At 43.0% G+C, this 26647-nt stretch overlaps 1 protein-coding gene across 1 annotated transcript in view; it reads right to left on the reverse strand.

The window, feature by feature from the left end:
- The window catches only part of OSBP2 (oxysterol binding protein 2), a 181364-nt gene that overhangs the window by 142726 nt on the left and 11991 nt on the right, over positions 1-26647 (reverse strand). The window contains exon 2 of the mRNA XM_086682055.1: positions 3255-3463. Coding sequence (XP_086538181.1) covers positions 3255-3463 — 209 coding nt within the window. The remainder of the gene's footprint in view (positions 1-3254; positions 3464-26647) is intronic.

Raw genomic sequence — 26647 nt, forward strand, 5'->3', positions numbered from 1 at the left:
GGGTACAAGTGCCCCTATGCATCAGCACTCTTGTATCCCTTGGGTAAATTCCTAGCAGTGCTATTGCTGGATCATAGGGTAGGTCTATTTTTAATTTTTTGAGGAACCTCCACACTGTTTTCCAGAGTGGCTGCACCAGTTTGCATTCCCACCAACAGTGCAAGAGAGTTCCCATTTCTCCACATCCTCTCCAGCATCTATAGTCTCCTGATTTGTTCATTTTAGCCACTCTGACTGACATGAGGTGATATCTCAGTGTGGTTTTCATTTGTATTTCCCTGATGAGGAGTGACATTGAGCATCTTTTCATGTGCCTGTTGGCCATCTGGATGTCTTCTTTAGAGAAGTGTCTATTCATATCTTCTGCCCATTTCTTCACTGGATTATTTTTTTTTTTTCAGGTGTGGAGTTTGGTGAGTTCTTTATAGATTTTGGAAACTAGCCCTTTGTCCAATATGTCATTTGCATATATCTTTTCCCATTCCATCAATTGCCTTTTAGTTTTGCTCATTGTTTCTTTTGCAGTGCAGAAGCTTTTTATCTTCATGAGGTCCCAATAGTTCATTTCTGCTTTTAATTCCCTTGCCTTTGGGGATGTGTCAAGTAAGAAATTGCTGCGGCTGAAGTCAGAGAGGTTTTTTCCTGCTTTCTCCTCTATGGTTTTGATGGTTTCCTGTCTCACATTCAGGTCCTTCATCCATTTTGAGTTTATTTTTGTGAATGGTGTAAGAAAGTGGTCTAGTTTCATTCTTCTGCATGTTGCTGTCCAGTTATCCCAGCACCATTTGTTAAAGAGACTGTCTTTTTTTCCATTGGATATTCTTTCCTGCTTTGTCAAAGATTAGTTGGCCATACTTTTGTGGGTCCAGTTCTGGAGTCTCTATTCTATTGCATTGGTATACCTGTCTGTTTTTGTACCAATGCCATGCTGTCTTGATGATTACAGCTTTGTAGTAGAGGCTAAGGTCTGGGATTGTGATGCCTCCTGCTTTGGTCTTCTTCTTCAATATTACTTTGGCTATTTGGGGTCTTTTGTGGTTCCGTACAAATTTTAGGATTGCTTGTTCTAGCTTCAAGAAGAATGCTGGTGCAATTTTGATTGGGATTGCATTGAATATGTAGATTGCTTTGGGTAGTGTTGACATTTTAACAATATTTATTCTTCCAATCCATGAGCATGGAATGTTTTTCCATTTCTTCGTATCTTCTTCAATTTCCTTCATAAGCTTTCTATAGTTTTCAGCATACAGATCCTTTACATCTTGGGTTAGATTTATTCCTAGGTATTTTATGATTCTTGGTGCAATTGTGAGTGGGATCAGTTTCTTTATTTGTCTTTCTGCTGCTTCATTATTACTGTATAAGAATGCAACTGATTTCTGTACATTAATTTTGTATCCTGCGACTTTGCTGAATTTATGAAACAATCATTTTAATTATTTCATTTTATTTTACTCACGAGAAGCTAGAAAGAGGAAACTCATTCTTCCATGACCATCAGTGCTCCTACACTTAGCCAATGGGTGTCTTGAGCCATGTCATCCACACCACCAGCCACACCACCCACCATGTCATCCACCACAGTGGCTTTCCATAGACCTCCAAACAGAAAGCACAGGTCCTACTGGGGGTCCCAGCACAGCCCATGCCTGAAATGGCTCCAAAACCCTCCTTCACTGAGAAATGGAGTGGTATCTTGGGGATCCTGTGTCAAAGTCAGCATCACTGTTGACACACCAGAGTCACATGAGTGATGATCCCAAGGAAAAATCACCGGGGGTAAGGGGGAATCCATGCTCCAAATATGTGAGACCAAAAGAGAAGGTCAGAATGATATTAAATGACCATCAATGTGCACTGAGAAGCTAGTGCTGGGGGAGACCCCAATACAATAGACCAGGTATGGGGCATGGTGACTGACATTACCAGTCCCTCTCATCCTGTTTTGTGCTAGAGCTCCTTCCATAGGACTCAATGTCTCCCCAACCAGCCTGTGAGATAATCCTGGAGCGGAGAGGCTGTGATTTGTTCTCACATGGAGTCCTGCCTTCCTAAAAGAACCCCACATAGGTCTGAGAAAACACACGCCATTTTGCTTTAACTTCAGAAGAGTTACAGCTTCCCAATATCTCCTCCCTGAGTGTGTGTGGACCTAGTTTTCACCCATCAGAAACATTTGCTATCACTCTGGGTGGACACAGCTATGGGAGGCAGACATTCTCACACACTGCTACAGTCATCTGATATTACAACCCTTATGGAAGTTAGCTTGACAATCTCTCAGAATTACAAAGGCACACTGCTATTAACCCAGCAACCCTACTTTCTAGAATGTATACTTCATTTATACTTTTACGAATGTGAAACAAAATGCAAGATTACTCATTGCAGTGCAGCATGTCATAGCAAAATAAACAACCTAAATTGTTCATCAACAGGTTTTGGGTTAAATAAACTATGATATATCCATACAACAAAGTACTATACTGCTGTAAAAACAAGGAGGAAGCTTTTTATGTACTGATAGGGAAGAAATTCCAAGATATATTGCTAAGTGGAAAGAAAGGAAAGTGGAAGACTGCATTTATTTTAAAATAAGTACCAATTTTAATAAATATGTAAAAGACAGAAGGTAGGTCTGGTTGCCTCTGGGAGGGATAATAGGGTGGTTGGCTGGGAACAAGAGTCAAGGGCAGGTGTCACTGCATGTGCTTTTGAAACTTCTGGTTTATGAATCACATAAAGACATATTAAAAAAATAAATGCAGGTATTAAACAATTAAATGTCTTGCTCAGGATATCTGAGCTGGTCTACCACCTCAGCAAAGACAACAGCTCTGGCTAAATAGCTTTCAATCTCCATAATGGGCCTGGGAAAAAGTCTGGCCCACGGCACAGGTACATGATCCGGGACTCCCACCTCTGCTGCTGCTTCTGGATCTCACTCACTGCAGCATCTGAAGGTTCTGTTAAAATCTAGGAACCATACTTGCTCAAAGAAAGATACACACAACCCTCCTCATCACAAATATTTCTATCCCAAGACCTGTCCACCCAACCTTGACCACCTAAGCATCTCATTGCTGAGGACACACAGAGTTGAATGGGAAGGGTAAACACATATCCCAACCTTCCAGGGTTGGTCTGGACTAGCCTGGGCCTCCTGGTCACCACCACCCCCCAAACACTTTCAAGTCCCACTCTCTCTGGATCCATGACACTGCATGTATACCCGCTCACCAAGTGCTCACTACCTGAGTGGCTGCTCATCATGCAGACAGCCTTGGCCTTGGCCAGCTCCAGGGCGGTGATCCACTGCTGCCGCTCTACCTCCGAGCTGGCCTTGAGGTGGTAGGTCCTTGCCCCACTGGTCAGCACGATACTGCAAGAGTCCTCCGTGTCAAAGTGCGCGGTGGACAGGTTGATGGTGCCACGACAGGTGTGGGCCATTTCACCCTGATTTCTGTAGGATGCAAGAGAAGGTATGGGGTGAGGCTCCCAAACTCAATACCTCTAGACTGCTCAAGGCAAATCCTCAGAACCTCAGACCCTTAGAACTGAGAGAGTCCCTGGAGTCAGAGCAGGGAGATAATGCCTGATGGGATTGACTGGTAGGGGCTTGGCTGAGGGGCGCTCAGTGGGGAGATAGCAAAGGGAGGAGGGCCTGCATTAGTGCCAACTGCAGGGCATGCTGGCTGTGGGTTAAGCCCTTGCAGACATGAGGAAATGGAGAAGGGTGACTGTCTAGAGACCTGTGAGGCAGCATAGACCACTAACTCCAACCCAGCCTCCTTCCACTAAGTCTCAGAACCACAGAGCTGGAGCAGGATGGCAAATACCACTGAAACTGAGATTAGAGACCCAGAACCCCAGAGGGTGGATTTGGAGGCACACCCTGCCAGGAGTGACCTAGGAACAGAGATCCACAGAGCAAGGATGCCACCACACTCTTCTGGCCCCACAACAAATGGGAAGAAGGCAATGGCGGGACTAACACAGTGCTGCCTCATGACGGACATGACCTTATAACCTTTGCTGGTTTTAAGATTATGGAGCTAATGGTACCAAAGTAAGGGGAAATGGAAGTGACTGAAGTGCAGGCCATTTCCAACTGTGACCAATGTCTAAAAACAGATCCAACCATCATGACTGGATCTACCTAACTTAGTCCTTCACATACTTAAAGGAAATTTGGAACCCTCACAACATACCAAATCTCTTTTCACAGAGAGTATTGGAAAAGGAAGAGCAATTGGTGGTCAGCATGTAACACAGCCAGTGGCAGAAGCTCATTTGGCAAATTCTGCTGCCCTTTGATGCTGGTTGTTCCTCATGTTATTTTCTTGATTCTTCTACCAGTTCTAAAGTCAAATGACTTCACACTCAACAAGACATTCAGCTTTTATGTGAACAGCTTATGCCTTTTCCAATTCCCTCCTGCTTTGGCTACATTCCTTAGAGAAGATGACATAGTTTATACTTGAGGAAAAGTCCCGCTCCTAGGTGCTGACATGTTCTACTTGAAGAAAACTCCTTCTAATTAACAAAACTGGCAAAGATGAGCATACCTGTTGGAAGTCTGCCCTTTTTGATTCAAGGACTTTTTGGCTAGAGGCTGTTCAGGTGTTAAACAATACAGTAACTAACCAAAAAGGCCACTATGGCTCAGCTCAAAAAGAAGGCGGGGAGGTGGTGACCATTCTAGGCAGGGGGAACAGAAAGGGCAAAGAACATAAGGCAAGGTGAACTTTACAGGTTTCAAAAAAGAAGAAAAGTTTCCGTGTAGTAAGAGCATTGAGAACAACAGAGTGAATGAGAAAAAGGTGAAGCTAGAAAATTACATAGGGGCCAGATGCAATACCTTGTGGGTTATGTTAGGATTTAGACTTTTATCTCAAAACTAAAACAGTGGGCCTCCTAGGCCTAATGTTAGGAAAGAAGCAGAGGTGGCCAAGAGTTACAGAAATTCCTATGGAAAACGGGGAATAGAAGTACCTGGTATGAGATGGGATATGGAAGCCAGGCCACTGTGTGGTATCAGAGTGGGCTGGAAGTTATCCAGTGGCTATTGTATTGGATTACAACCCATCAACTAAAATAAATACCCCTGAGTTCATGCTGATATAAGCAAATAGTTGAAGGGATAAATAAATGGGGGAAAAGGGACAGATCTTCTTTAATAAAAGTAGATGTGATCACAGATATAGAAACTCACTAAATGCAATGTAGGATTCTAGATTGGATTACAAGATAGAAAAAGACATTAGAGAAAAACTTGTGAAATATGAATAAAGCTGGAGGTTTAGTTAATAGTATCATATCATGTTAATTTTCTGGTTTTGATAATTGTACTTTGCTGAGATAAGATATTAACATTAGGGGAAGCTAGATGATGGATACTTGAACTTTTCTTTTTTTTTTTTATAAATTTTTTTTTTTTTCAACATTTATTTATTTTTGGGACAGAGAGAGACAGAGCATGAACGGGGGAGGGGCAGAGAGAGAGGGAGACACAGAATCGGAAACAGGCTCCAGGCTCTGAGCCATCAGCCCAGAGCCCGACGCGGGGCTCGAACTCACGGAGCGCGAGATCGTGACCTGGCTGAAGTCGGACGCTTAACCGACTGCGCCACCCAGGCGCCCCTGAACTTTTCTATAAGACTCCTCCTCCTCCTCTTCAGCCTCTTCCTCCTCCTCCTCTTCCTCCTCCTCCTTTTCCTTCTCCTCCTCCTCTTCCTTCCTTCCTTCCTTCCATCATTCTTCCTTCTTCTTTCTTTCTTCTTTCTTCTTCTTCCTTCTACTCCTCCTTCTCCTCCTCCTCTTTCTTCTTTGTAGATCACCAGTTTATTTTAAAAGTACACAACACAGGAATAGCCAGATGGAAGAGATAAATAGGAAAAAAGTGTAGAGTTTCCATGCTCTCTGAGCATGTCACTGTCCCCATATCTCCACATGTTCACCATGAAAACTCTGGAAACTCTCCAAACCACAGTATAAGTTATTTCAAAATTAAAAATAAAAATTTTAATGCTGCTATCACACTCTTCCCAGAGTCATAGCTGAAATGAAGTCTTGTGGCCAGAACCTGAACTCACTTGCTGTCAGGCTCAGTGACAGGGTGGGTGGGATATGTTCCCAATGTTACTGAAGAACAGAAGCCCTAAGTCCCTATTATAAGGCCTAGCTCTGGACTGGGCTCTCCAGAGTGAGGTGCAGGAACTTTGAAAATCACTAGAGGGTTGCCTGTGTGGCTCAGCCAGTTGAGCATCTGACTTTGGCTCAGGTCATGATCTTACAGTTTGTGAGTTCAAGCCCCACATTGGGCTCACTGATGTCAACATGGAGCCCTCTTCAGATCCTCTGTTCCCCTCTTTCTCCAACCTTCCCCAGTTTGCACTCTCTCTCAAAAATAAATAAACATTTAAACAAACAAACAAACAAACAAACAAAACTTAAGATTTTTTGTAAGGTTTATTCATTTTTGAGAGACAGAGCATGAGCAGGGGAGGGGTGGAGAGAGAAGGAGACACAGATTCTGAAGCAGGCCCCAGGCTCTGAGCTGTCAGCACAGAGCCTGACCTGGGGCTCAAACCATCAGCCACAAGATCATGACTTGAGCCAAAGTCAGATGCTTAACGAACTGAGCCAACCAGGTGCCCCTTAAGTAAAACATTTTTTTTTTAATTTTTTTTTCAACGTTTTTATTTATTTTTGGGAGAGAGAGAGACAGAGCATGAACGGGGGAGGGGCAGAGAGAGAGGGAGACACAGAATCGGAAACAGGCTCCAGGCTCCGAGCCACCAGCCCAGAGCCCAACACGGGGCTCGAACTCACGGACCGCGAGATCGTGACCTGGCTGAAGTCGGACGCTTAACCGACTGCGCCACCCAGGCGCCCCAAGTAAAACATTTTTAAAAATCACTAGACAAAAAGTAAAGTTGTGGGTAAGGCTCACGGAGGGAGAGAGAAACTCCCCACTCAAGACAAACTGGAAACCAAACTTTAAAATCAATGAAGAAAATCAATGCTAACAAAGAAGCCAACAAAGTCAAATGCTCAGCAGATGAATCACTTCAGACAAAATGGATGTATCAGAACAATATTTTAAAAATGAATGTAAATAGGTTTAATATTCTAAAGATGAAGGAATAATATCAATAAAAGAGAAATAATTTGTGAAACAAAGCTGGTAAAAATGAAACAAGAACAAGTAGACATGAAAAAGTAACAGGGAATTTCAGAAAATGAAAATATAAGCAGATAAGCTTTACCAGTCACCCAGCATCCACATCTAAATTTAACCTTAACTCTTTGTAACTAGAGTTACTTTTCATTAAAAGATTTGAGGGGAGATTGATTTTTCGTTTTATTTTTCTGCATTATTGGAAGAAATTATGTAGCAACACATGGGAATTTAGGAATTAAAGGTCCATTAAAATCATCAAGGTCCAATATATTTACTTGTCTTGGAATTTAACTCTGTTCTTTTTTTCTTTCATTTAGATGTTTTGTGGTCAATCCATTTTCCACGAGTAGCCAAAGTGATATTTTTTGTCCTGTTACTCAGTTTTTAAGATTTCAATGCCTTCAAAGTAAGTCACAAAAGGGTCCAAAATTCAGAGTCATATCATAAAATTCAGGTTGTTTTTTGGGAGTGGTGCACCTACCCATGTTGTATATAAGTTTTTGTTTCTCCCATTGTAAGTTCTGGCTGAGGTAACTTCTCCTATGAGAGTCAACCTTCCAGGGCCACCCAAGAGTCCAGATGGTGGAAAGGTTAAAGTCCCACTCATGGCACACTGTGGACTTGGGTCTGCAAGCTGCAGTGGCAATTCCTATCCTACCCACCCTGGAAGGAGAGCTTTGGAGGTGTGCAACAACCCAGAACCATCTATTCTCATTGAGCCCTAGGCATATTTAGTGCCTCAAGACAAACCAGGCCATGTGATAGGGTTTGCCAGTTATATGAGAGCTCATATCCAGCACACATGATCAAGTATCTTCTGCCAGTTTTTAAAAGAATATGTTTTGTGGCATTACTTTACATTCAGTGAATGTTTTAAGTATTTAGAACAAGTAGAGACAAAATATGGAACACCTGCAGTAAACTTAACTGTAAGAGAGGCTACCATAACTAACATTCTTCTAAGTGAGTCACACTGACTCTCAACCAAATAATATTCAGCTGTTCTGATGGCCAGTGTCCTTGCCACAGATAAGAATATGACATCAGCTATCAGAACTTGGAAGCCCGTAATAGTTTATATAGAACTTCCTAAGCACTAACTAAGCTGTAATAATTAATGTAGCATTTTGGCTAGTGACTACCCACCTGTATTGGATATAAACCTTGTGCACCAGCTCAGAGACCACTTACCACCTCCTTTATTATCTCTTGGTACCCCATGTGGCTTGGGACACTCCTCCATTTCTGAGCTTGGAAGGATGCTGAATCTCAGAGTGTGGGATCTGGCTTCTTGAGTGGCCATCAAGAGGCTAGATTTTTGCAATCCACTAGTTTAGAAAGGTTTTCACCTCACAGGCTGAACAATGACCAGTGGGAAGTGGGAAATAGATGGGAAGCAGGCAGATAAATACTCCTCATTCTTCCCTCAGTGGACCTCTCCAAAGTATGCTTTATGCTTGAAAACCTTTTGGAGAAGTCCATGAGCCCAGAGAACGAGTAGCTCCTATGACCCTTGCAGTCTGCTGTGAGGTCATAGCCAACCTATTAAAGTATTGCATCACTTTGTATCTTTCCCTTACCTTTACCTTTTTGCCTCCACATCACCAATGTTTGTCTCGCTGAGTGTCCAACCTGTCAGCAGGAGGGACTGACACAACCTTCATGGTATAACCCAGTCTTTGGGAAGAATAAGACATCCATCAACTAGATCAAACAGCTTTCACTTGGTGGGGCAGGGGGAGGGGAGACTGAGCAATTTGTCCTTACTGGAATCCATGTGTTTTCTGGTAATAGGGTTGCCTCCAGCAGCCCTATAGTCCATAGTTATCAAATCCTCATATGCCTGCCTGGATTCTCATAGGACACAGCCTCAGATTAAGTCACCCACTTCAACTAAGGAAGTGAACAAATAACTCCTGATTGGAGTTCGCCTATCTTACTGTGAACCCTGCTGCCACTCGGGAGCAGCCAACCTGACAGAAGAATGGAATGGCCTAGTGAAGGCTCAGCTGGGGCACCTACTAAGGAGATGTCTATGGGCTTGAGCATCAATCCCCCAGGATGAAGTATATGCCCTGAACTGACAACTGATATCTGGATGACCTGTATAATTACAGAAGATGGGTCCAGGAGTGGCCCTGTTCACTGTTACACATAGTGACCCCTAGCAGAGTCTATGCTTCTCATCAGCTGGGCTAAGCTGGGTTAGAGGTTCTGCTTCCAGGGAAAGGGGAAACACAACACAATAAGGCTTCCATTAAATCGGAAGCTGATGCTACCCCCTGGCCACTTTCTGCTCCTCCTGACAGTGACCAACAGACCAAGAAGGGAGTGACAATACTACTGGGTCGCTAATACCAACTTCCATGAAGATTTAGGTTAGTGGTACATATGGGGATGGGAGAGGAATGTCTGGAATAGAGCTGAAGGGATTCCCCCAGAGACTCTCTTAATACTTTTATGTCTGGTAATGGTTATTAATGGGCAAGGCAACAAGGAACTCAAACCCCTCAGGACAAATGTCACAGACCAGCCAAAGTGCTAGCAGAGAATGAAGAGGATCTAGAATGGGTGGGGGGGAGGAATATGATGAATATCAATTACAGCACTGGGACCAGACATAGCAGCAGCAAATGAACTTGTTTCATAGCCTTCTTACTTCAGTTTTCCGGGCAACCTCAGTTAGCCACCAGCAAGGGGACTCTGTCATTGATTGGACTTGCACCTCCAAGGAAGGGGTAAAGATGTCTTCATTCTCTCAAGAGAATGGATGTCCCCACATCGTAGTAGGAAAGCTGACACCATGGGAGGGCACAAGAGGACCTGAGTAGCGCAAGGTGTGAAGCATATTGGACACAAACCTTGTGCACCTTCTCAGATTCCCTCGACCACCTCCTTCTCTGTCTCTCTCGGTCGGTACCTCAGCCTTGCCCAATTGTCCTTCCGCTTCTGGACTTTCATGAAATGCCACAGTGGGAGACAGGAGGTGGAAGAAAAGGGGGCAGATAAATTCCACCTCCATTCTTCCTTCTGCAGACTTCTCAGAGGTGTGTTTTCTCCTTGCATATCTTCTGGAGAAGTCCATGTGCCAGACCTGCTGTCTCTCTGCAGCTCACTGTGATGGGACATCCATCCTTCCACTTCCTGTTTCTGCCTCACCACCCTGGGACCGCATCTCTCAGAGTGTCAGCCCTTTTATCCTTGCCTTGGCTCTGTTGTCTAGAGGACCTTCATAAAAATTGTCCATAGGCAGGAAGAAAATTGATAAGCAACAAATTTGAATCCAGACACACAGAAAGACAAAAGCTACTAATTTGGAGCAAAGCACTTATCCTTGTGTATGACTTTCATTCAATTGCTAGCTCAAGCTGAGTCTGATTCACCCGGCAAATTCCACTCTAATCTTCCAAATCCAAATTCAGCAAGTACTTCCTATGGGCTACTATATAAAGGAATTGTGCTAGAAACTGGAGAGAGGGTAAATATAAAGATAAATGAAACACATTTTCGGGCCTCAAAGAACATTCCATCTTGTGAAAGAGACAGACCTGTAAATGGTAAACTGCTATTTAATAGGCAGAGGAAAATAAACTCAAAATAAAAGGAGCATTTACTTTATGAAAATTCATTGAGTTGTGTCCTTATAATTTACCTACTTTTCTGCATGTATGTTACACACATACAGTATGTTGTATGCTACATACATAGCCATTGTTAATAAACAGTTTGCTTTAAGAACAAACTCAAGGGGCGCCTGGGTGGCGCAGTCGGTTAAGCGTCCGACTTCAGCTAGGTCACGATCTCGCGGTCCGTGAGTTCGAGCCCCGCGTCGGGCTCTGGGCTGATGGCTCAGAGCCTGGAGCCTGTTTCCGATTCTGTGTCTCCCTCTCTCTCTGCCCCTCGCCCGTTCATGCTCTGTCTCTCTCTGTCCCAAAAATAAATAAACGTTGAAAAAAAAAATTTAAAAAAAATAAAAATAAAAACAAACTCAAAATGGAAGGATAAGTCGCCAGTGGTGGGAGCTCAGGAGACAGAATGACACTTTCCTTTCCAGATGGATCAAGGAGGTACATACACTGGAGCAGAATTTCAAACAATGAGGGGACTCTGCCCAGGCAAAGGCTAGGAGGAGGACCAGGCCAACCCAGAGCAGCGATGTGGAGGCATGTGGCTCTGGGAAAGCCCGGGGATCTAGGACAGCCAAAGGAGAGGGTCTACACATGGCCAGGCTTGACGATGAGTATTGAGTTAAACTGTGCCCCCCAGGAAGATATTGTGAAGTCCTAACCCCTAGTAGTACCTGCAAATATGACCTTATTAGGAAATATGGTCTTTGAAGATATAATCAAGTTAAGATGAGGTCATTAGGGTGGGCCCTAATCCAGTATGACTGGTGTCCTTATAAGAAGAAGAGAGAGAGACAGAGGCACAGAGGGCAGTAGAGATGGGAATGATGCATCTACAAGCCAAGGAGCACCAAGGATTACTGGCAAACATCAGAAGGTAGCCAGGCCTGGAAGAAAACCTCCCCTACAGCCTGCAGAGAGAGTACAGTGCTGCTAGCCCTTTGATTTTAGACTTCTAGCCTCTGGAAATGTGAGGCAGTAAATTTCTGCTGTCTTTAGCCACCCAGTTTATGGTGTTTTATTACTGCATCCCTAGGACACTAAACATGATGGCTGAACAGATGAGTGCAGGAAGGGCCCTTTGGAAGTTCCCATACAGCTGAGCTGGTTTATCTCTACATATCGATCATGGGACTGCATTTCAACCCCCACCCCCACCCCCAATCACCACTGAGAACACTCAGTCACCACAGCACCCATATGGCTCTTTTTTCCCTAGAACAGCCCTGCCCCCAAACCACCCATCGCAGCTCAGAGCTTTCCCCTTTTCCTATACCATTGAGGTTGGAGCACCCAAAATGACCCGCAGCAAAGATTCCAAGGATTCAGGTTCCATCAATGACATGACACGTATTAACTGCAGAAGCAAGTTAGGATGGAACTGAGCAGGAGAAAAGTTATTCATTGTGGTGGCAGGAACTGTGACAGAGGGAGCAGGATTTTGTTGCCATTGGCTTCCTGATTCCGTGGCTCCCTGCAGCAGCAGCCGCCTACCAGCAGAGCTAGTGAGAGTCTGGGGACCCTCAATACTCCTGACTTTCAGCTTCCAGCTGCTTTTCCAGCCCTCCCAGCAACTAGGAAGCTACCTCACCCCTGGCAGCATAGCCTTTCAGCTAACACTAGCCAGACTCATTTCTGGTATGTGCAGCTGAGTCCTGGCCAAGGCACCTTCCTAGAGGCTACAACATCTCAGAATGAATATCCAAGACTGCAAATAAGGTTTGATGTGTGCTGTTTGGGATCTCTAGCAACCAAGGCACCCATAGGCTCATCCCATGCATTTGCAAAGATTTTAAAATCTGGATCCAGAGATGCAAAATGTATAGCCAACAACCCAATTTAAAAATAGGCAAAAGAGGGGCACCTGGGTGGCTCACTCAGTTAACCATCTGACTTTGGCTCAGGTATGATCTCGCGGTTCATGGGTTCAAGCCCCACGTCGAGCTCTGGGCTGACAGCTCAGAGCCTGGAGCCTGCTTTGGATTCTGTGTCTCCCCCTCTCTGCCCCTCCCCTGCTTGTATTCTCCCTCTCTCTCAAAAATAAATAAATAAACATTAAATAAAAATAAAAATAGGCAAAGGATTTGAACAGATACTTCACAAAAGGGGATCTCTGAATAACTAATGAACATATGAAAAAGGGCTCAACCTCATCAGTAATTAGTAAACATACATGTGCACCATGATCCAGCAATTCCATTCCTATGGACCTCCCCATTAGGGATATATGCATGTGGTTACCAAAGACATGTGCTGGAGTATCTGCAGCCTTCTTCTTAAAAGCCCCAAACTGCAACAACCCACATGTCCATCCATACCATCCATACTAGAATCGATAAGCAAATGGTGGCTTATCCAATTCATGGCTTATCCAAATGGTAGAGTATTATACAGAAATGAGAATAAATCCATAAGAACCACGCAAATGACCTGGAAGAACCTCAAATATAATGTTGAGCAGAAGTCAGACACAAAGAAGACGTATTGTGTGAGTCTACTTAGACAAAGCACAGTTACAGGCAAACCTAAGATCTGGGGTGAGAAGTCACGGTAGCAGTTACCCTTAAGGACCAATGAGTGGAGGGGAGACATGGGGAGGCTCCTGGGGGTGGGGGGGAGCTGGTCATGTTTTATTTCTTTAGCAGGGTCAACGGCTATCTAATGTGTTCATTTGGGGAACATCTCCTGAGCTGTATATATATTTACCACTTGTCTCTATGCATATCAAACCTCATTAAAATGGCATTTAAAAAGAACAGAGATGCAGGGAATCCTTTCCTGGCAGTGGAGGCAGCAACAACTGGTTCTCTAGGGCAGCAGAAGTAGCAAAGCCTAGGGAGCACCAACATCCAGTGCCCAGGTGGCAATGTCCCCTCCAGGACAGTTTTGTGACATGATTTTGGTCATAGACCTGGCTACTAGCCTGCCTTGTTCTCCCCCCCTCTGAGACCTCTGTCCTCCTACCTTTCCAGGAATCCTGTCTGTGAGTTCCTGAACATCCTTCCAGTAAATACATCTTTTTTTTTTTTTTCTCCTTAAAATATCCAGAGCTGGGTTTCTGTTGTTCTGCTAGGACAGGTGGACAGCGGCCACAGAAGGGATGTCAGAAGGCAGAGAAGACAGTGAAGAAGGTCGTACAAAAGACACATGCAGGAGAAACAGATTTCGGTTCTTTTATCTCTCAGGGCATGGGGATGTTGTTAGGATCCTTCCAGATCTAAGTAACAAAGCTCAGCTTATTCATTCTAACTACCACATCCTGAGGACTTACCTTAGAGGTGTCTCACATGGATTAGCCACTTAAGATGTGATAGGAAAGGCAGGAATGACCTCCCTGTTCCAGAGGCAGAGGCTGAGGCTGAGGCTTGGCTAAGTGGGCAGCTCATTGCAGGTTCTAAAGGGGACCAAGCCAGTCTCACCCATTCACCTGCAGCCCTGTTTCTTACCCAGAGGGGTGCATGGACTTGTCCCCAGGCTTCATTTCTACTCTTAAAAGTCATCAAAGCTGGTTAGGGGCACCTGGGTGGCTCAGTTGGTTAAGTACCCAACTCTTGATTTTACCTCAGGTCATAATCTCATGGTTCATGGGATCAAGCCCCTCATCAGGTAAACATTAAGAAAAAAAGTCATCAAAGCTGGTTAAATGGTGCCATCCAGAAAATGCTCAGTATGGCAACTGTCAGAAGTGGCCAAACAGAAGCATTTACTGTGCAGATGAGATTGTCACCATGAGACCTGACACCGTTTCACTTTGCTTCTGGCCTCATTCTTTTCCATTTAGAGCTTCCCTCGAGAAATGCTCAAAAAATGCTGCTGCAAATTCTACAGGAAGGACATTTCCAATGTAATTTTTTTTCAATAAAAAAGGAGACTTGGGAGCCATTCTCCAGTAACTGAAATTCACATTGCTGCATGTTTACACAAATGGAGGATGACAGATGGTGATTTACAAAGGCCAGTACACTTATCAATACAACTTACATCTAGGTAGTACCTCACTTTCCATGGGAGGCTAGAAAACAGGATTCCTTCAATCCTCGCAAGAACCCATAAAGTAGGCAAAGCAGACATTGATTTGTTTAGCAAATATTTATCAAGTATATTCTAAATGGCAGGCCCCTGCAGGAGGGAATTAGCCTCATTTTATAGCCAAGAAAGGGGAGGAGGCCAGGAAAAGGTGACTCATGTTTCCCTGTCCATAAAACTGGTAAACAATAAGGGGTACCTGGGTGGCTCAGTCAGTTAAGCATCTGCCTCTTGGTTTCAGCTCAGGTCATGATCTCACAGTGTGTGAGTTCATGCCCCACACCAGGCTCTTTGCTGATAGAGTGGAGCCTGCTTGGGATTCTCTCTCCCTCTCTCTCTGCCCCTCCCCTGTTTGCTTGCTCTCTCTCTCAAAATAAATAAACAAACTTAGGGGCGCCTGGGTGGCGCAGTCGGTTAAGCGTCCGACTTCAGCCAGGTCACGATCTCGCGGTCCGTGGGTTCGAGCCCCGCATCAGGCTCTGGGCTGATGGCTCAGAGCCTGGAGCCTGTTTCCGATTCTGTGTCTCCCTCTCTCTCTGCTGCTCCCCCGTTCATGCTCTGTCTCTCTCTGTCCCAAAAATAAATAAACGTTGAAAAAAAATAAATAAACAAACTTAAAAAAATTTTTTTAACTGTAAACCAATAAATCCAGGCTGGAACTCAGTTTCTCTGCCACCAGCACAGGGCTCTGTCCATGCAGAATACTGGGATATCCATCCAGAAAAATGTTTTGCTTTACCTGGTCATTGTTTCTATTTGCCACTTGCAAGTGAGAACACACTTGTGGCCTATCCTGTCCCTGCCCACGTCAGAGCTGACACGTGGTGAGAGCTCAGGGATGGTGGGCAAGCTGAGTGAATTAATACAGGAGTGTTACACAGCAAAGGAATAAACCCAGGGAGATGACCCAGCCCTGGAACCACCCAAAGTCCTGCCAAACTCACATTCTTAAGGTAGAACAGTAGGGTAACACCCTACCCTTGAACATCACTCACTGAAAAACCACTAGACCCTTTTTGTGGTTCCACCAAAATGTTAGAATACCATGTACTAGCCACATATAAGGTGGTTCCTAAGAATATTAAGTGAAAATCCTGTCACAGAATATTAAGCAAATACTTTACATCTCAAATTTAGACTAAAATGTCTCATCAGGTAGAAAATGGATGAACATGCTGCTTTTGCTGCCAATGCAATAACAACAAACCACAATATTTTCCCAAGTTACTGCACTTTTAAAGTGTGATGTTGGTCAGGCAAAAGCCTGACCCCTGGACTTCACCAAGCAGAATTCCAAGTCCTCTCCAGCATGCCTCCTCAATCTCTCTCAAATCCACCCCCTTCACTGAAGCTGTCCCGCTCAGCCCTGCACTGGGCCATGGTCATCTCTCACCAGGACATACCCACAGCTCCTCCATCAGCCTCTGCCTTGCCCCTGAAAGTCCACTCGTGCTACATTTTTCTAAAACTTCAGTCTGAGTCTGTCAATATGCTGCTTTATTTTTTTTTTAATTTTTTTTTCAACGTTTATTTATTTTTGGGACAGAGAGAGACAGAGCATGAATGGGGGAGCAGCAGAGAGAGAGGGAGACACAGAATCGGAAACAGGCTCCAGGCTCTGAGCCATCAGCCCAGAGCCTGACGCGGGGCTCGAACTCACGGACCGCGAGATCATGACCTGGCTGAAGTCGGACGCTTAACCGACTGCGCCACCCAGGCGCCCCAATATGCTGCTTTAAACCTTCAACTAATCTCCTCTTTCTTTTCTTTTTTTTTTCTTTTTTCTTTTCTTTTCTTTTCTTTTCTTTTCTTTTCTTTTCTTTTCTTTTCTTTTCTTTCCTCCTCCACCTCCTCCTCCTGCTGCTGCTGCTGCTGCTGCTTCTCCTCCTCCTCCTTCTCCTCTTCCTCCTCCTTCTTCTTTTTTTTTTTTTTGTTTTTTGTTTTTTGTTTTAGAGAGAGTGATAGAGGGAGAGAGAGAATGCTAAGCAGGCTCCATATCCATACCCAGCATGGAGCCCCATGTAGAGCTTGATTCCAAAATGCTGAGATCATGAACTGAGCTGAAATCAGGAGTCAGACACTCAACCAACTGAGCCACCCAGGAGGCCCTAATATCCTCTTTCTTCAGGACAAATTCCTTGCTCCTGAATAAGACTTACCAGCTCTTCCTGAGCTAAAGTGCCACAACATTTTTCAAGGGCTGAAAGTAAAGAACTGTCAACTCAGAATCCAGTGAAAATATCCTCCAAGAATGATGGAAAGGTAAGGCGATTCTCAGATGAAGGAAAACAAACATTCTTTTAGACCAGCATACCTACCCTAAAAGAATGGCAAGAGAAAGATTCTCTAGAAATAAAGGAAATGATACAAGAAGGAATCTTAGAACATCAAAGAGGAAAAAAGAACATGATAAACAAAAATATGGATTAAGACAATAGATATTTCTTCTCTTGAGTTTTTAAACTATGTTTGACGGCTGAAGCAAAAATTAAAACACTGTATGATGTGATTCTACATGTATATAGAGGAAAATGTAAGACTACACTATCCTATTAATAGGGGAAGGTAAAGGAACTTACAGGGAAGTAAAGTTTCTATACTTCATTGAAACTAATTAAATGACATCAACAGATGTGATAAATTATATATATATACACACACACACATACATACATACATAATGTGTGGAGGAACCACTAAAAAAGTTATCCAAAGATATATACTCAAAAACACTTTAGAATTATTAAATATAGTTACCATATGATCCAGCACTTCCAAGAGAAATATAACCAAGAGAAATGAAAACATACGTCCACACAAAAACCTGTACACAAACTTTTATAATAGCATTACACATAAATGGTGGAAATAACCCAGATATCCATCAATAGATGAATGGACACAAAAAATGGTATGTTATACAGTGAAATTATATTCACACAATGGAATATTATTCAGTCATAAAAAGGAACAAAGAACTGATATATGCTACAACTTGGATGAACCTTGAACATAGTGCTAAGTGAAAGAAGCCAGTCACAAAAGTCCATGCATTGTATGATTCCATCTGTATGAAAGTCCACAAAAGGGAAATACATAGAGACAGAAAGTATATGAGTGGTTGCTTAGGACTGGGGGGAGATTCAGGGGTGGAGAGATGGGTAAGGGAGTGATAACTAAATGGTATGGGGTGTCTTTGGGAGGTAATGAAAATGTTCAAAAATTGACTATGATAGTTGCACATATCGGTGAATATATTAAAAATTATTGGGGCGCCTGGGTGGCGCAGTCGGTTAAGCGTCCGACTTCAGCCAGGTCACGATCTTGCGGTACGTGGGTTCGAGCCCCGCGTCAGGCTCTGGGCTGATGGCTCAGAGCCTGGAGCCTGTTTCCGATTCTGTGTCTCCCTCTCTCTCTGCCCCTCCCCCATTCATGCTCTGTCTCTCTCTGTCCCAAAAATAAATAAACGTTGAAAAAAAAATTATTAAGTTGTAGACTTTAAATTCATGGTATATGAATCATATCTCAAAGATTAGAACAAGAATAACAACTGAAATACACCAAATGGCACCAAGTCAAGAAGTTCATAATGATGCTTAAAAAATAAGTCATTAGTGACCCTGGAGAGATGCTAGAGGTCCAACTCATTTGTCTGATAACTGGTGAATAAAGGAAATCATGGTGCATTTTTCCTACTGTTTCCATAGTAACTAAACTACTGGGTAACCAAATGGTTAGATGAGGGGAAGTTTCTCTTTATAGAATTATTTTCACTAATAACTACAAAAGGAATGATAGAATATTATCATTTTGCACCCTGTACTGAACTAATGGGTCTAGGAATTTGTCCTCAATGACTGCTGGTGTGTATGTGTGTATGTATGTGTGTGTGTGAGAAAGAGAGGGAAGAACTAGACAACACGTGTCCCCTTTTAATATATCTATGAATCATTTTGCCAATATAATTGAAACTTACTCTGAATTTCTATTCATCAGTTTACAGTAAATAAAGGAGATAGAAGGGTATCATAAATAGCATTATAGAGATGAAATCAGCAAAATCCAGTCTGTGGGAAACTACAGAACAAATGACCTAGTTTTTTCAACCAATAAATTGCAAGAGAAAAATAAAGAGATGGGGAGAACCTATAAATCACAAGAGACTGGGGAACCCCTTCTCCTTTTCCAGGCTGTGCTCAGCCATGAGCATCAGGGCAGCCAGGCCCTAAGGCAGAGAGGTTTGGCTGGCATAACCAGCAATATCAGCAATACCAAGGTCAAGAAAATTCATCCAATATGACTGGGTGTGGAGGAACAGAGGAGATTTGTTCAGCATGGCTGGAAGAGTAGTTTTATATAGGAAACTGAGCAAATAAGTAAATATATTAAGGATAGTGGGAACCAGAGCTCTTATTGTTAGATTCTGAAGTTGGAAATATGGAAGGGGAACATGAGGAAAAAAACTGTCTCTATCCACATAGAAAGCCTAGAAGCAGTGATGTCCCAATGACAATAAGCACACCCAGCACTCAGAATTTGGCTTCTAGATACCACTTTCTACTAAAAGGAACCAGGCTCATCAGAGAAACACACAGTCCAGTACAAGATAAACCAGGGACATTTTGTTGTGCCAAAAGTAAGGAAATGTCCAGAGTGATAGGAAATGTCAAAAAGACACAGGAGCAAAAGACTCCTCCTATCCAAAGCTGGGACAATTTGAGTATCAGTATAAATGAGAGTTACTGATAATAACTCACTGGATGAGACAGAAATCCATGAGGTCATATTGATAAAAACAGATGAGCAGACAAATAAATAAAAAGTTCCTCTTTATAGCACAACACCTTCTAATAAATATGCAAAGAATGGTTATAAAAAAAACCACCAACTGGCAACCATCAAAATGATAACTTATTTGATTTGGCCAAGAATAACCAAAGTGTACTAAAAACCAGGGGATGTGTTAAAGAACAGGGTTTTACCTAGCTTCAAAGTGTCTCCCCATAAAAATACATTCTAATTCTGGGGTGCCTGGGTAGCTCAGTCAGCTGAACTTCTGACTCTTGATTTTGGCTCAGGTCATGATCCCACGGTCATGGGATTGAGCCCCATGTCAGGCTCCATGCTGGGCATGGAATTTGTTTAAGATTCTCTCTCTCTCCCCCTCTGTGCCTCTCCCTGCTCACATGCTCTCTCTCTCTCTAAAAATATAATACATCTTTTAAAAATACATTTTAGGGGCGCCTGGGTGGCGCAGTCGGTTAAGCGTCCGACTTCAGCCAGGTCACGATCTCGCGGTCCGTGAGTTCGAGCCCCGCGTCGGGCTCTGGGCTGATGGCTCAGAGCCTGGAGCCTGTTTCCGATTCTGTGTCTCCCTCTCTCTCTGCCCCTCCCCCGTTCATGCTCTGTCTCTCTCTGTCCCAAAAATAAATAAACGTTGAAAAAAAAAAATTTTAAAAAAAAAAAAATAAAAAAAAATAAAAAAAAATAAAAATACATTTTAATTTAATTCTAATTAATTACACATTATTATACCAATTATATTCTCATTTCATTCTAACTAATCATCCCAATTAACTACACTATAATTTAATTCTAATAAATTACTTATCGATTCTAATTGTTTATAATTCCAATTATTTATTAATTCTAATTAATTAGTTCTTAGTTCTGATTAATTACTTATTAATCAATAATTGTAAGTTAGCTTTACAGTAGAGAAATCTGGCAAACACCATCTTAACCAAATGATAAAAGTTACATCACTAGTAGTAGGACAATCAACATCATGTGCCTCTTGATATGGCACTGTGAAGGACACAGTAGTGTACCCTGTGGTGTTCCAAAACAAACGCAGGCCCTGAATCTAAACATAAGGGAACACTGGGCAATTCCAAATTGAGGCACATTCTACAAAGTAACTGGCTATATTTATCAAAAATGTTCATGTCATGAAAGACAAGAAAAAATGGAGGAACTATTCCACACTGAAACTCAAGTGACAAGACAAGACAACCAAATGCAATTGATGATCCTGGATTGGCTCTTGCACCTCTAAAGGACATTATTGGGACAAATGGCAAAATCCGGATGGGGTCCATGGATTAGATGGTAGCATTGTATCAATGTTTACACTGTGAATATAGGAAAATGCCCTTATTTTAAGGAATACACATTGAAGTATTAAGTGATAATAGGTATCATGTCTGAAACTTACTTTTAAATGCTTAAGAAATATTATATATAAATATAACATAGAAAATGATAAGGTAAATGGAGTATAGCAACAATTGGGGGTTCTCAGGGATGAGTACATAGGAGTTCTCTGTGCTATTCTTGAAACTCCCTGCTAAGTTTGAAATTATTTCAAAACAAAAAATTTATTTAAAAAATCTGGTGAGAAATATCAACAATTGCAATAAATGGACCTTATTTGGATCCTGATCTCTAGAAACTGTAAAAAATGTTTTTAAGTCAATGGGGAAATTTTAATATTGACTGAATATTTGATAACATTAAGGAATCATTGTTAAACTTTTGGGCTTGTTAATGCCATTTTGATTACGTTTTTTTTAAAAACCTGCTATCTCTATAGAGAAACTGAAATATTTGCAAATATTTATTATTAAAACTATTTTTAATGTTTATTTATTTATTTTTGATAGAATGCACACGCTTTGGGGAGGGGCAGAAAGGGAGGGGGGACAGAGGCTCAGAAGCAGGCTCTGTCTGTGCTGACAGCAGAGAGGCCAATGTTTGAACTCACAAACCTGTGAGATCATGACCTGAGCCAAGATCAAGAGTTGGATACTTAACCAACTGAGCCACCCAGGTGCCCCTCTTTATTTATTTTTAAGCAAATTCTACACCCAACATGGGACCCCTTATTAAAGTTATTTTTACTTTAAATCATTTTTAACTTAAATCATTTTTAAACTTAGTCATTAAAATTGGATTAAAGGTATCTTGGATCTGCTTCAAATTAAGTGAGGGTAGAGAGACCATAGACTGATCCAAAAGTAAGACTTGCTCACATTGAGTGATGGGGACACGGGGCTCATTATACCAACATCTCTACTTGTATGTGTTTGAAATTCCCCATAGTAAAAATAAAATCCATTTGAAATTCATTGCATTGGGTGCCTGGGTGGCTCAGTCGGTTAAGCATCCAACTTCAGCTCAGGTCATGATCTCACAGTTCGTGAGTTCGAGTCCTGTGTCAGGCTCTGTGCTGACAGCTCAGAGCCTGGAGACTGGTTTGGATTCTGTGTCTCCCTCTCTCTCACTGCCCTTCTTCTACTCATGCTCTCTCTCTCTCTCTCTCTCTCTCTCTCTCTCTCTCTTAAAAATAAACATTAAAAAAATTTTTTTAGTTAAAAAAAAAAAAAGCGATCCATTGCATTTTAAATTCTTCCCTGTGTCGGGGCGCCTGGGTGGCCCAGTTGGTTAAGTGTCCGACTTTGGGTCACGTCATGATCTCGCAGTTGGTGAGTTAAAGCCCCATGTCGGTCTCTGTGCTGACAGCTCGGAGCCTGGAGCCTGCTTCGGATTCTGCATCTCCCTCTCTCTCTGTTCCTCCCCTACTCTCACTCTGTCTCTCTCTCTCTCTCTCAAAAATAAATAAAGATTAAAAAAAAATTTAAATTCTTCCCCGTGTGTAATGGCAACCAACAGCAGTGCTGAACTTTTTTTTTTTTTTAATTTTTTTTTCAACGTTTATTTATTTTTTGGGGGACAAAGAGAGACAGAGCATGAACGGGGGAGGGGCAGAGAGAGAGGGAGACAGAATCGGAAACAGGCTCCAGGCTCTGAGCCATCAGCCCAGAGCCTGATGCGGGGCTCGAACTCACGGACCGTGAGATCGTGACCTGGCTGAAGTCAGACGCTTAACCGACTGCACCACCCAGGCGCCCCCTGAACTGTTTTTTTTTAAAGGATTTTTATTTATTTATTTATTTACTTACTTATTTTTAAAGTTGACTTATTTATTCTGAGAAAGAGGAGAGAGAGCATGTGCAGGGGAGGGACAGAGAGGGAGAAAGAGAATCCCAAGCAGGCTCTAGGCTGACAGTGCATAGCCCAATGCAGGGCTTGAACTCATGAACCCATGAGATCATAACCTGAGCCAAGATCAAGTCAGATGCTTAACTGACTGAGCCACCCAGGCATCCCTATTTATCTATTTTTAAGTAAACTCTACGCCCAACATGGGGCTTGAACTCACAGCCCTGAGATCAGTCATATGCTCCACCAACTGAGGCAGCCAGGCACCCCTGGGCTGAATTACTTTAATGATGAAGGGGACCTCTTGAGTCCCAGTGAGCCTGGCACAGGAATGAGGCTGTGCACTGAGTGTCTCAGGAGGAGATAAAAGATGACAGGTCCCCAGGGCAAAGGGATGGATCTATTTCAAGACCTAGTCATGGGTACAGAACAATTCAGGATAGTTGAACAGATTTGTTTTTTTAAATCATCACACAATCTCTGGAGCTGCAGCCACAATCTACAGAATGTTCTAGCAACCTAGATTCTTCCTTTTACAAGTGATCTATTAGCTTAAAATTTCAGCAACACTAAACATATCCCCCTACCAAATACTACACTAAACAAAGAAGGTTCTAAAAAAGAAAATCAGCTAGCAAGCTAAGCAAAAGACTAGAACACTACAAATTAGAAGTCAATTAAGGAAACACTTAGATTGAATTTTAACACACGAAAACCAATTACAAATTTAAATGCACAGATTACAATACAAACTTACAGATCTGACGGTGAGACACATAATTTATTCAGGAATTCTATTCCTTCCTTTCATGGCCTCCAGTATTACGAACACTGATATTAATATTAGATGGAATAATCTTATGTGAAAGTGACTCCCACTGAGCTTCAAGTGAAGCAGAAATGGCAGCTAAACTCCAATCAAAACATGACAGCAGCCTGCAAAACTGAAGGTCTCACACCACAGGCAGCCACAGATTTCCCAAACAGAGACTGTGTTTAAAACAACTCTCACCCCCACTTGTCATGTTCACTGTTTCATTCAGTCAGTGTGGCAGGCCAGGCAGTAGGTTCAGACCATTGAAAAAAACAGCACAGGTCCAGGCCTCCATGGGGTGGTGGCTCTCCTGGGCCCCCAGAGAATCCAACAAGAGTGAATGAGCTTCTGTCTCTCCTCTACCATTTGGACTGAATGAGGGAAGGGCCCTGTCAGCAGAGAGGGGTCTTCCTATGAACACGTTTCTGAACTCCAGAAGGATAGTGCACAGCATGGGTACACCCAAAAGAGCCCTCAAATATGTCTTCTCCATCCTCTGGCAAATCTAGCCCTGCTTTCCTTGATTGTACATGTTAAACAGGAGTGTGAGGTTAAACAGGAGGTTTTCACTAGTTAAGCATTTACTACTAGCAAAATCCTTACATTCAAAACATCTCTTTCACTTCTGAAAGAGTTTACCAAGTACTTCCTCATGGTTTGTTTTGAACAGTCAAGTTGGGTTGTTTATAGATCACAAAAGTGGGGGCCACAGAGGTTTGGAGACTTTCTCCCACATTGGCAGGGACGATTGTGTAACTAACAGGGTACTGTGGAAATTACATAGTCAAAAAGGTCAAAAAGGCTTTAAAAATTGTGATTTCTGCTTGCTCTCTCTTGGATCACTCTCTCTGGAAAAAGCCAGCTGCCATGCTGTGAGGACACTCAAATAGCTCTTTGGAGAGGTCCAAAGAGAGAGACACCGAGGCCAGCATCACTTTGCAAGGCACATGAGTGAGCCATCTTGAAAGTGAAGCCTCCAGCCCCAGTCAAGCCTTCAAGTGAGTGCAGCTCTCATGAGACATCCCAAGCCAGAATCACCCCAACTAACCGCCCACTCAGGAATTCTAGACCCACAGAAACTGTGAGATAATGTTAATTGTTGTTTTAAGCCACTAAATTTTAGGATGATTTGTTATGCAGCAAGAAAGAATACACAGGGACACAGAGCCAGCATCTCTGAGGATGAAGAATATGGCTGCATGGAATGGATAAGTCCATCCTTGTGGGACAGAGAAACATTCCATTGAGCATGGGTGTTGCCTGGAAAGCTATCTCAGCTCAACAGAGGGAAAACTTTCTAACAGTCCAAGTTATCTAAGGAATACCAGCTTGTCTTGGAAGATAGGTCTGTTCTCTGTCACCACAGAGGTTTGCTCAGAGGCTGGTGCTGATGGGGCAGATATGCCATAGGAAGCAGTCAATGAACAGAGAGATGGTTAGATTGGATGACATTTAAGTTCCTTTCCTACCAAAGATTCTTTCACTGCCACACCATGCAGGGACCTGGAGAACCTTGCTCACCAGCTTCCTAGGCACCAATGACATGCCCGTACAATGTGTGTCTGGCTAACAGTTTCTGAAAACAGATTCTTTCTGGGAGGAAGCAGACAACACATGATCTACTGGTCCTGCCTTCAAACAGCTGTACATGCACATGAGTGGCATATTGCCACCAAGTACAATCTAGGGCTGACAGGGGAAGGGAGGCAGGAGGGCTTCAGCCCGAAGTCATTAATGTCTAAAAGGTTGCAAAGGCAGGGCACATTGTGAGGCACTCAGGTAAATGCAAGTGACAGAGAAAACACTATGGAAATCTGCTCAGGGGTTAAGAATGCCCTAATCACATCTCCTGAAGGCAATGACTCAGTAAACTGGCAGACAAAATAAATTCAAACTTAGAACTGCAGGACTCAAAAGGAAATTACTTCTGTGCCTGCATCTGGCAAAATAATTTCATTTTCTAAAAATGGAAAATTCAAGGAAAATGTCTGTTTTTTAATGTTTATTTATTTATTTATTTATTTATTTATTTATTTATTTAGAGACAGAGAGAGACAGAGCATGGGCAGGGGAGGGGCAGTGAGAGAGAGGGAGTTACAGAATCCGAAGCAGGCTCCAGGCTCTGAGCTGTCAGCACAGCAGGGCTCAAACTCACCAGCCGTGAGATCATGACCTGAGCTGAAGTCGGACGCTTAACCAACTGAGCCACCCAGGTGCCCCAAGGAAGGTGTCTTTCTTGTCACAGCATGTGAACAATGTAGCAAAAGGCGGTACGCTCCCACACTCAGCCTGCTTGCAAGTCTCCCCAAACTGGGAACAGGAACACACCATTAGCCCATCTGTGGCTCAGCAAAACCAGCCCCAGCTCCAGCTGCCTGGACTCTGATCTCTAAGCCACTAAGTCAATAGACATTTCCATGCCATGCCCAGATCATCTTTGATATTTCATATCTCTTCCAACTTCTTTTAATCAGCTCCCCATCAAATTCTCAGGAAGCTGGAGCTAAAAGGAACCCCATAGTTCTCCCAGTCCAGGCCCTTTATTTTACAGATGATTAGTGGGATCATTGGAAGGAAGGTTAGAGGCTGGGACAGACTGAAGTATTTTCCCCAATTCCTAATGTCCTTCATGAATTACAATTACATGTCCACACCCTTTGTCATTGGACTTTGGAGGATCACTCACTACAGTGGGGAGTGGGTACCCACTGGCCCCACTGATATTGGAAGAGGCCATATGCCTTGATTCAGCCAACACAATGTGGACCAGAGTAAAGGTGTGCAGGCTCGAGCCAGGGTGCTTCCTTTCCTGCTCGGCCTCCTACACTTCTACCATCATGGGGAGAAGACTGACTCTGCTAGCCTACTTGTTCAAAGCAGAGGAGTGTCCCAGGTGCTGCTGCTGCTGGAGGCAAAGCTGCCCCAGACATCTGCAGACGTGCAAACAAGAATAAGCCCCCCTTGCTTTAAACCTCTGAATTTTGGGGTGAT

This window comes from Puma concolor, chromosome D3 (assembly GCF_028749965.1).
Source record: "Puma concolor isolate L17-30 chromosome D3, mPumCon1.1.hap2, whole genome shotgun sequence".
Classification (NCBI taxonomy): Eukaryota; Metazoa; Chordata; class Mammalia; order Carnivora; family Felidae; genus Puma; species Puma concolor.